The following is an 11,946-nucleotide window of genomic DNA, read 5'->3' as shown; positions in this document are numbered from 1 at the left end:
ATGGTGTGTGCCCAAGCCAGTGGTAATCCATTAATGTGTGAATGCATTTATTTACTTTCTGCAAGATATTTTTGCTGTTTTCATTTTTTTCCCCCCCATTCTGTTACTGTCCACTGCAGGTGCTTACAGTGACTGATGTATATTTAGTTCAGTTGTGTGAGTGAGTGAGGGAGGGTGTCAGGGGTGGGGGTTTGGGGCAGGATTTGGAACAGTAGCCTATAAAGCTTGCGCCTTCACTCGTCTTTCCCCTGAGAAGCAGAGAGTGAGGGAAGTGTAGCAGCACTCCCATTCCTTCTCCTGTTTTCTTTTCCATCGTTGTCCCACCGCTGTGTCTGGCTCCTCAAGAATCATGTCCAAGAATCTCCACCCAACTGTGGACCCCACCCAGATGGGGGTCGGCCGCTCCATTGCTGTGCTGACATCAGGAGGAGATGCACAAGGTAAGCGGAGGATGTATCAGGACGGCTAGTCAGAGCAGGTAGCTGCAGTGATAGTCTTGCTCAAGAACAGAGTTGGAAATTGATTTGATGCAAATACAGCATAAATTCAAGGTGCATTGTATTTACAGTCAGGCAGAGGGCTGGGTAGAGAGACTTTCCCTCATTGTCAGCCAGCATCTGCCTGGCTGAAGTGTCTTTGAGCAAGACATTAGCTCCTTGTCAGCTCCAGGAGCTCTGTTCTCCACCATATAAGGATCAATAAAGTGTCATGATAGTACCACTGGCTTGAATTACCTGAATGACAAGCCTTCAAGCCTAAGTAAACATAAGAGCCAAAGCACAGAAAGGGCAAGGAACATTTTTTAAGATGTCAAAAGTGCACTTGAAGGCCAGATGTCTGCAACTGATGGATGTTTGGCTGTGAGTCCTGCGTGAAGTCAGGGTGATAAGAAGGTGGCCTCTTGGGATCACGGCACCACCAAAATATATTGTTTGATTTGGATTCCAGTCAAGTTCTAAACATCTCAACACATGATAAAGAACATAAAACCACAAACATAGGATTGGATTTCTTGGCAGCCTTTTAATACCACCTTTACAAATCAACTTCTTGAAGATATCATACAAATGGACCATTTTTACCTCAGTTAAATCCAAAAGTTATTCCAACAACCATGATTGATCATTTGATTGAAGTCCCACTGGATGTTGTTTCATATACATCTCTATTTTATATTTGTCCAGTGGTATCATTGCAAGATTATTCCAAATGTGTCCCTAACCTTTTGGTAGGAAGCTTTATGTGCCCGTCGTCCCCCTCGTGTGTCCCCCCATTGCGCATCTTTGGGGCTAATTTTAGTGGCAGTGACCTTTTTCTGGAATGGAGGAGAGGACCGCCCTGTCCACAGCTGCTATCCGATGAAACATGAGTCCCAAAATGCCAGTCCACCACAACACCACCCTCATGCTGTGGCCTTTAACATGCAGGGGCAAGATGGTACAGAGACATGCCGTGACATTCGTCTCTGTCCTTGCACTATTATATATGGCTATTTTTGTCCAAGCTGATGCTAATGTGCAGATCAAGTCACTTAAAGGTTATATGGGGTTATAAAATCGCACATCTAGCTAAAATCTGACAGGCAGTGTTGTTAATCATACAACTATTTGTTCACATGGGCTCTGGCAATAATATCTCATTGCAGTGTGTGTAATTACACCTCACTCATCACACGCCATGTCTGCTCATCCTGTGTTTGTGTATCTCAGGTATGAACGCGGCTGTGAGAGCCACAGTCAGAGTTGGTCTCTACACCGGAGCGAAAGTCTACTTTGTTCATGAGGTACAACAGATCACATGACTTGTGACAAAAACTATACAGTGCAAATAAATAAATAAATACATACATAAATCTCTGTTTCAACAAGTCATTTTGTCTCATTCGATTATGAAATCTTATTTTTCTTAAAACTAATTCAAATATCTGGCAGTGGGATGTGATAATCCCACGTATTTCCCATGCAGTTTCACTTTTGTCAGCAATAAATATCTTGAAACAAAGCAGAATAAGCCACTAATGTTAAGAAAATGACACTTGATTCAGTTATTCAAGGAAATTGTGGAAACAAGTTGATAAGCAGAGTGGAATGATCTCATCCCGCTGAAGAAAAAACAATGTCTTAACACTGTCTATGTTGAGACATTGACGCTAAATGACTTGTAAAGACAGAAATTTCTTTTGCATTATGTAATTGCAAATGAATCAGTTCTATTGATACTTCAACCTTAAAGTTAGTTTTTCTTTCCTACAACATTACAGTGCTGATACTAATAGCAGTTTGGGGTGTTACTCAACTGAATATACAACATTAGAAGATGATACTGGCTTTTGGTTATTTATAGTCGTAGTAGTAGTAGTAGTACAACAGTATAATTATCAGTTGTTCAATAGCCAATGAATACTCAGCACAAAGTATCATCTATCAGCAGCTTCAGTACAAAAAAATATTCAAAAGCCCATATCAGTCAGACTCCTGTGTGTGTTAATATGTTGCTGTAGGGCTACCAGGGACTGGTGGATGGAGGAGACAACATTCGCCCCGCCACATGGGAGAGTGTGTCCATGATGCTCCAGCTGGTGAGTGTGTAATCTAGCACACACACACACAAATGCATCCACAGTCACTCACATCCTACATGTTACACTACAGCTGATTATCTAATGGCATAATCAGAGGTAACAGTGGGTTGTAGGAGTGGCCTAGTGGTTAAAAAGATCATCCACTAAGTGAGTAGTTAAACAGAAACTGTATTTCCTACTGTATTGCCATTGAGTAAGGCACTGAACTCCTGCTTACCCAGTGTAAAAACTGACATGGAGTAACAAGTCCAATATTTAATGGGTGACAAAGCTCTGTGACTGATGATAACACCCCTATATCTGTCATCACTGCTGTCTAAATAAGAAGGGCAGACCGTGGAGAAGGTAATACAAGCTAAGCCTCATCGAGTCAGTGAAAGTGATCTATGTGATGGCCTGCTGCCACAGGAAATCGCTCAGATAACATTTTTAGAATTTCTACCCTATGTAATCCCAGCATATGTTATGATATGGAATCACACTCAATGGTACAGCTTCAAGGAATCTTAAACACACCGCAGTATGAGTTGTAAAGATGCCCTGATGCACAGCAGACCATAGAAATGAATTCTTTAAAGAGAATATTGGATATCTGTAGTATAAACCACGGTGGGGTTAAATATTGGTGTTCAGTGCCTTGAGGTATTCCTCTTCGTACTCATCCTACAAATCCAGAGAGTGCTTTTGTATCATCAAAGTGTTAAAAAAAACATTATCCCATTCTTATGGATCAGGGTGGCACTGTCATCGGCAGTGCCCGCTGCATGGATTTCCGCAGCAGAGAGGGCCGTATGAAGGCAGCCGGCAACCTGGTGAAGCTGGGCATCACCAACCTGTGTGTGATTGGAGGCGATGGCAGTCTGACTGGTGCCAACCAGTTCAGGACAGAGTGGAGCGGTTTGCTGGCGGACTTGGTCAAAGCCGGTAAGAGACAGACAGAGTGAACATGAGCCTGAAATTAAGATCTCTGAGGTCCTTGACTGATAAGTGAGCTGTATCTGTCAAAATCAACAGGAACAGAGAGATAGACAGAGGTGAAAGAAAGATACTTCATTGATCCCAGGGGAAATTTAGGCATCCAGTAGCTCAGTAAAATAAATATACACAATACAATAAATGCACACAGTCCATATTAGCAATTATAAATAGAAATGGCCCTGTAATCCTCACAAATTAGTTTGTGTAGCAGAAAAACTCAATAACAAAATTAAAAAAAAAAAATGAAATTAAATAAAAATAGAGCAGAATGGGACAGGATTCAGGGAACCATGAACATTTTTTTGAATTCACTGTAAAAATATTTGTTGTGATGGCTAAAAAAAATCAGCTGACTCTTTCTGATCATCTTCCCCAGGTAAGATTACTGATGAAGAAGCCAGGAAATCTTCACACCTGAACATTGTGGGCATGGTCGGCTCCATCGACAATGACTTCTGTGGCACCGACATGACCATTGGCACTGACTCCGCCCTTCACCGCATCATCGAGGTGGTGGATGCCATCACCACGACTGCACAGAGGTGAGCCCGTCTCCCGCGGAAAATATTGCTTTTAATGATCTCCAAGGGGAAAATGAGACATAGCAGCAGCAAAAAAATATGATATACAGATGTACAAATGTGCATTATTACAGTGATGTTTTGTCTTTTTCATAGCTTCTTGTGACATGTTCACTGCAGTTCCTCTTTCCTAATCTGAATAATATTCTTTCTCCTCACCCACAGCCACCAGAGGACATTCATCCTGGAAGTGATGGGCAGACACTGTGGGTCAGTGTTTGTGTTTATCTGTGTCTGTGTCTTTGTCTGTGTGTATATGTATTACACAAGTGTATGTATGTATATTACACAAGTGTTCCCGCATGATCTAGCCTGTTTACTCACCACTAAAATTTAATACGGTATCTTTTCTGTGCAATAAAGAGTTAAAAGGTTGTCAGAAGAAGCAACATGATACATGAGATGCGATTTCACAAGTTTGCTGGCAAGGTTTCAATTAAGCCTGTGTATGTTCAAATGTACTGGGGGTGTAACTGTTTGGCTCCTACCTTGATTTTAGGCCACGGTTCAGTTTGTGTCACAGTTTGGCTCAAAAATAAATAAATAAATAAATGAACTGACTCAATTCAAGGACTTTCAATACAATTTGAATAGATGTTTTGTTAAGGCTGTGCAGAATAGCAAGAGAGAGCTTTTGCATACAGCTCATGAAAAAAAGAAGAATTAAATTATTAACCAAAAGCAGTGCTGACTACTCTACATCACTAACATGTTCACTTTAGTTTCATATTGTGCAGCTGAAGAAAAACCTCCAAAAACTCGCCACACATGTACGGTTTGGTGAAGCGAGGACTGCAGCATCACAATTTTCACTTTCGGTACAAAATCATTTCTCTGCTAATGCATGAATTATTGAATTACTGTAATACTGAATTACCGCCACTGAGTCATCATTTGTGTAGTTATAGGCAGTTATAGGAGTAATTCTATGTGTGTGTGTGTGCGTGTGTGTGTCTGGGTCTGTTTTAGATTACTTCCGTGGACACACAGCAGACGTAAGACCAGTTAACTGGGGACAGCTTGTCCAATCGGGGACAAAAGTTGTAAAAAAGCAGCTTTTTGGCTAAGTTAGGGAGAGGTTAAGGTTAGAGTTAGGCAAGCTGCAAGTGTCCTAAGTAAACATCTGTGTGTGTGTGTGTGTCCCACTGCAGGTACCTGGCCCTGGTGACAGCCCTGGCCTGTGGTGCAGACTGGGTGTTCATTCCAGAGATGCCTCCAGATGACGGCTGGGAGGAGCACTTGTGCAGGAGGCTGGCAAATGTATGGCTCAATTACCTGATAATTACCTGATCAATAAACCTGCAAACCTCTTCCAAAAACTGCCTCATGCCACATAAAGTCATGCATATTACTCAGAATGAGTAAATTAATGCTAACATTTTTAAAAAATTTATAGCAAAGGGCCAGGGGTTCCCGTCTGAATGTGATCATTGTGGCTGAGGGTGCCATGTCCAGAGAGGGCAAGCCAATTACATCTGACCAGATCAAAAAGGTAACCCCTTCCTCCTGATGTAATTAGAGTAAAATGAAATTCATAGTATCAGGGACAATATGACATTCTAAAAGTTCAATTCTGTTGTCTCTAGCTGGTGACTGACAAGCTCGGCTTTGACACTCGCACCACCATTCTCGGACACGTGCAGAGAGGCGGCACACCTTCTGCCTTCGACAGAATCCTGGCAAGTATCTCACTAAATCTCAGAATATGACAGTGCACTGCTCTATCTCTGCCTGTCCTTGCACACACAACACATAGTCACATGTGGTGTGTGTGTATGTGTGTGTTTGTGTGTACTGTGTCATCCAGGGCAGCAGAATGGGTGTGGAGGCTGTGATGGCGCTGCTAGAGGCCACTCCAGACACCCCCGCCTGTGTGGTCAGTCTGTCAGGAAACCAGGCAATCAGACTGCCACTGATGGAGTGTGTGCAAGTGGTATGTCGCCATGTTTCATGCCAGCACATTGACTACCAGTTTGATACACTATTAAGAGGCAGAATTGCTCTTGTTATCTCTCTTTCCTCTTCTCCTCACTCTCCCCTTTGGCTCTCTTCCTTTTATAGACCAAGGATGTGACTGCTGCCATGGGTGAGGGTAGATTTGAGGATGCTATCAAGCTCAGGGGAAAGTAAGAATATATATATATATATATTTTTTTTTAATGTAGTGGAGTATAATAGCAATCACACCATGAATCATTAACAACATACCTCAGGAAACAAAAAAGCTATTTGTGATCTGCAGGAGTTTTGAGAACAACTGGAACACATACAAGCTACTGGCCCACATCAATCCCCCAGATGTTAAGGTGAGGATCAGTCACTGACTGCATTATGACAGGTAGTCGGAGCATTTTCTTTGGACACGAGTGACGATTTAATTCTTCTTGACTATGAGTGGGTGAAAAAATGAAAAATCGACTAAAATGATTGATATTTTAATGGACCGGTGCACTATTTTTTTTCTGTAGCAGCTAATGCTCATATATTTCTGTCACTCTCCTTCTCTCTCTCTGATAGAGTAACATCAACGTGGCCATTATGAACATCGGCGCTCCCTGTGCTGGTATGAACGCTGCTGTCCGCTCAGCAGTCAGGATGGGCCTCATCCAGGGCCACAACATGTTGGCTGTCCACGATGGTTTCGACGGCCTGGCTCACGGTCAGGTGAGTGCACATTTCGAGCCCACAGCAGCCAACAGACTGCAACAACACATTGAGCTGTCGGACGCTGATGGATGATCTAAAACCTGCTTTCATTGGTACATGAAAACCTATGTGATTTGGTAGAAATCCATCATCAATGACAAATAGAGAATGGATTTTATTTAGAACATCCATCAGTCTCCAAGAGTGGCTGATTTGTTCTTCTTTTATACCTTTTTTTTAGTTCATGCACCACAGTTGTAGCGTAGTGACACACACACACACACACATACAGAGTGTGGGTACAACCAGGAGTAAAGAATCTAAAAATATTCTAATATTAATATCAATGTGAATAATTTATGTAGTTCAGTTCAGTTCAGTTCAGTTCACAGAGTAGCATATACATGTAAACTATGTTGCTGTTGTTGTTGTTGTTGTTTGTGTTGCTACTGGTAATGGTAGCAGTTTTGGTGCAACTAGTATTAGTATTAGTACAAGCACCGCAGTGGAAACAAGTCCATGATTTTAGTGTGTTATCTATGACAAACAAGATGAGGAAACCTTGATTTTATTGTCAAATAAACGAAATTAAACTGTTACGCTTAGTCATTTCCAGTGAGGTCTTTTCTGTCCCCCAGATTGAGCCCATCACCTGGACTCAAGTGAGCGGCTGGACTGGAAAGGGAGGATCGATGTTGGGCACCAAGAGGTAAAACACTGGTTCTTGTTATTGTTTCCAAATGTTATCAGCTGATAAACAGCCTTTTGCCGTAACTCTAAAATGTTTTCCTCAGTGTTGTCTGTCCTTCTCCGTTTGTCCATAGAACTCTGCCAGGTAAACTGATGGAGGAGATCAGCCTAAATGTTGCCAGGCACAACATCCATGCCTTGGTGATCATCGGTGGCTTTGAGGTAAGATCTGTCAGCAAACCGCCTCCTTTATAACCATAATTCTTGTTTAAAATAATGACTGATCTGTACATTGACCTCACTGAACTTGAAAAAAAAAATGAACTTGAAAACAATTTTTTTTTTTGTCTCAAGCCTGACCTTCAACACCCTCATTTACAAACAAACAAACACATTTTATCTTCTGCAGGCCTTTGTGGGAGGTCTGGAGCTGGTTCAGGCCAGAGAGAAGTACGAGGAGATGTGCATTCCCATAGTCGTCATCCCTGCCACCGTCTCCAACAATGTGCCCGGCTCTGACTTCAGCATTGGCGCAGACACAGCCCTCAACACCATCACCTCTGTGAGTACCATGACACCACACACACACACTTACACAACACACAGGACATAAACACAACTATGCTTCCTCCTTGTTTTGCAGACCTGTGACCGGATCAAGCAGTCTGCAGCAGGGACCAAGCGGCGTGTGTTCATCATTGAGACTATGGGTGGATACTGTGGCTACCTGGCCACCATGGCAGGTTTGGCTGCCGGGGCTGACGCCGCCTACATCTATGAGGACAAATTCACCATCAGAGACCTGGAGGTGAGATGATGCCTGTGGAAGCACAGGACTCGCAATTCTCCAATTTATAATCCTTACACCTTGAGGAGTGATAAAATCCCAATGTATGATCAGTGCATTTGGTTTACAGGCGAATGTGGAGCATCTTGTGGAGAAGATGAAGACAACAGTTAAGAGAGGTTTGATCCTCAGGTAGGTTTCCCTGGGTGCTAGAAGATACTATATGTAACGACTGGATTGATGACATTGCACTCAGTTGCAATTGCATAAAGTCAGTAAACAGTCTTTTCTTGCAGGTAGTTGGCAGGTAGAGTCCAACAAAGAGATGACTAAAGCACAGTCCAGGCAGAGGTCAAAAGTAAACTAGAAGAATAACACACAAGAGATAAAGGCTGGTTCACATGACACTAAGTTCAAAGACGAACCGACACAGAGTGAGGGAAACACAGAGACTAAATAAATGAGACATAAGTGAAACTAATCGGGGGAGTGGCAGCATAATCAGTGGAGGGAACACATTCAGAGGCAGGAAGAAGCAAGTTGTCTGAAACGAGAGGAGAGGTAAGTATTTCAAAAATAAAACAATGACTAAATGAATGAAACAAGTCAGACATAACTTAGGAGGCAGGGTGAGATGTTACACTATAGAAGGTGCTATACAGTTATATGCTATACACACCTATGTACTGGAGGTCAGCTGCATTTTCATACCTATTCACAGAGAGAGATCACAGTCCTTTACCACCTCTGACACAGAAAAGAACTGGCTCATAATAAGGAGCTTCTCTTCCATTTATACAGAAGCACAGACATATGGACCTGTGTAAAGTTAAAGTGACAAAAGAGATGAAAAGACTTAGCTCATAATGTTTTGCACAAGTTTGGGAACCACTTAGCCAATCAGTGTCCTCTTGTAGGACATGACTGCATTAAGTGGTGGTTTGTTAGGTTTTTATAACACTATAGTAGTATTTTTTTTTTTTAATCCAACATGCAGCAGTGTATGATGATGCATTAAGCAGTATTTGATGTGTATTTAATGGTGTTGTGTGCACTTAATGATCTAGTAGACTTTTTGTGTTGTTTTATGGGCATTTGTAATATAATGATATAACTATCGCATGGACTTGTGTCACTTATTTTCTGCAGACCAGATGGAGCCAGCAATACAGGCCTTCCCTTTATTATGTCTCATTGTTTAGAAGCTGGTTCTGATCATTTTTTAGTATTAGTATTAGATTTGGTAGTATTAACGGTAGTAGAGGAATTTGTAATAACAATTATATTCTCTGTCTGTTAATTCTTGGATAGGAATGAGAACTGCAACGCCAACTACACCACTGACTTTATCTTCAACCTGTATTCAGAGGAAGGCAAAGGCATCTTCGACTGCCGTAAGAATGTCCTCGGACATATGCAACAGGTCTGTCCAAGACTGGATATGAACCATACACTGATTATAATCTGCTCTAGGAAAAAAAGAGCAAATTTCCTTGTTTGACTCCAGACCAACATGATGATCTCTGATCTGTGACCCCCAGGGTGGCACTCCAACACCCTTCGACAGAAACTTTGGCACAAAGATGGGTGCCAAGTCGATCATGTGGCTGACTGAGAAACTGAAGGAGTGCTATAGACATGGTATGTATGTGGTGGTTTACAATGTCAGCTTGTTAGAGAAAACATATTAAAACATGTTTCTCCTTCTCATATGGATTTTGATTATTCATAATACTATAATAATACTACTATTAATAACATTGCTATTTATAATACTATGTGGCACTGATAACACTCTGTTTCTTTGTGCTTAATAGGAGAGTAACAATCCATCGATATGGATTGATATATCGATCTAATGATCTACCATCCAATATAATTGACACTTAGTGAGAATATCAATCCATATTGTAATCTCGGAGATACGCCTTTATTTTGAAATTCCCATGGCACATCTGTGTCACCATTTCCATCCTAAACATTCCAAATAGTGCTAGCGCCAGGCCAATAATGGCAGCTGCAGCCAACAGCGAAGAAAAAGACAACACAGATATCTGCTCTGCTCTCAGGAATAAATCAGCAGAGTGGAAATATTTTGGATTTGCAAGAAATGGCGGTTCAGCTCACAAATCACACACCATATGCAAACAATGCCAGTACTCAATACTCAGGAGATATGACCAACCGGGCCAAGTACCCAAACCAGAAACACAGCATTGTAATGTAAAGTGATTGTGTTCAATGGGTTAATGACATTGTGTCATATCATGGGCCACTGAATTAAACTGACATCGCTGACTTTGTGATATCAGCAAATATGGTATCATAGTCCAAAGTATTGAAAGAAAACTTGTAATTTACACCCCCAGTGTTTAACAGTTGAATTGCATGGAGTGTAAACTGAGCCTTGTCACTCCTGTGCCCTTTAGGTCGCATCTTTGCCAACACACCGGACTCGGCTTGTGTGCTGGGCATGAGGAAGAGGGCGCTCACCTTCCAGCCTCTTGCTGACCTGAAAGAGGGGACTGATTTTGAGTAAGACTCATGTTTTTTTTTCCCATGTAATATACTGCACTGCAAACAAACAAGGGTTTTGGTGTTTAATAATGCATGAAGCAAGGAGAAGCTGTAATGCACCGGCTGCTAATCTGTGGAATCCTCCCAAGACTGATACTGATCCCTCGTCTGTCTGACGCAGGCACCGCATCCCCAAGACACAGTGGTGGCTGAAGATCAGGCCCATCATGAAGATCCTGGCCAAGTACAAGATCAAACTGGACACTTCTGAACATGCAGACATGGAGCATGTGATCAAGAAGAGGAGTCCGATTGTAAAGTCCTAGGAGTCTGAGACAGATCTCCCGTCTGCTCCCAAGGAGTGGATAGACGAATAAGAGCAATTTTCTGTTCCATTAAAAATACTTGCTTCTGTCAAACTACCTTTCCATTTTCCTATCTCATACTTCATGTGGACTTTCTAACAGAATTCAGCATTTCCCCGCACTTCCACCTTTCCCTCCCAAATTATGTTCGATGAATTGATTTTGCAGCAGATACAGGTACACTTTTTTAATTTTCAATTTCAGTAAATATTTTTTGTCATTATTTGCTGATTTATATTCACTTAAAGACATGAATTTTACTCAGAGATGGATATAATCACCCAAGTTATCTTTTTTCCCACTTTGCATTCAGTGCCTGTGAAACCATGATGCCATATAAAAAACCTGTACGGTTCAGACACTTAATGGACACAAATTTAAAGTGCAGCTCCCCTTAAATAGGCTATTCACGTGAAAAGGACGTGACCTTGTCTTGACCTTGTAGCTGTGATTCAGGCTGAACAGTACAGAGGTGTGACGGAGAAAAACAGGTGAAGAATACCAGTCAGGTGACAGAAACTATACATTCTGCATGACAATGTCATTGTTATAGCATGTGACAGGGCTGACACTGTTCATAGGCATGTTCAAGAGAGGGATCAGGGATTAAAGCTACTCAATAATTCACACGTACACACACACACACACACACACACACAGATATATATATAAAATGAGAAAAAAATCTTTGCACACACTATAAACATAATAAAATATTTCTACAGAGTAGTACACTGTAACTATAATAAATAAAAATTAGAAACATAGCATAACATACAATATACATTAGTACAATGAGGT

At 41.5% G+C, this 11,946-nt stretch overlaps 1 protein-coding gene across 1 annotated transcript; it reads left to right on the top strand.

Moving 5' to 3' along the window:
• The first annotated feature begins 279 nt into the window (after positions 1 to 279).
• LOC115362527 (ATP-dependent 6-phosphofructokinase, muscle type-like) lies at positions 280 to 11,106 on the top strand. The gene is made up of 22 exons (XM_030056486.1): positions 280 to 440; positions 1,710 to 1,783; positions 2,501 to 2,578; positions 3,316 to 3,505; positions 3,936 to 4,101; positions 4,306 to 4,350; positions 5,292 to 5,400; positions 5,537 to 5,632; positions 5,727 to 5,819; positions 5,948 to 6,073; positions 6,202 to 6,266; positions 6,383 to 6,446; positions 6,658 to 6,804; positions 7,425 to 7,495; positions 7,611 to 7,698; positions 7,886 to 8,038; positions 8,120 to 8,284; positions 8,394 to 8,455; positions 9,575 to 9,686; positions 9,805 to 9,904; positions 10,693 to 10,798; positions 10,962 to 11,106. The coding sequence occupies exons 1-22, from the start codon at positions 350 to 352 to the stop codon at positions 11,104 to 11,106; spliced, it is 2,346 nt and encodes a 781-aa protein (XP_029912346.1). The 5' UTR covers positions 280 to 349.
• Positions 11,107 to 11,946: the final 840 nt, after the last annotated feature.

This window comes from Myripristis murdjan, chromosome 7 (assembly GCF_902150065.1).
Source record: "Myripristis murdjan chromosome 7, fMyrMur1.1, whole genome shotgun sequence".
Classification (NCBI taxonomy): Eukaryota; Metazoa; Chordata; class Actinopteri; order Holocentriformes; family Holocentridae; genus Myripristis; species Myripristis murdjan.
This window is presented reverse-complemented; position numbering and strand designations above follow the sequence as displayed.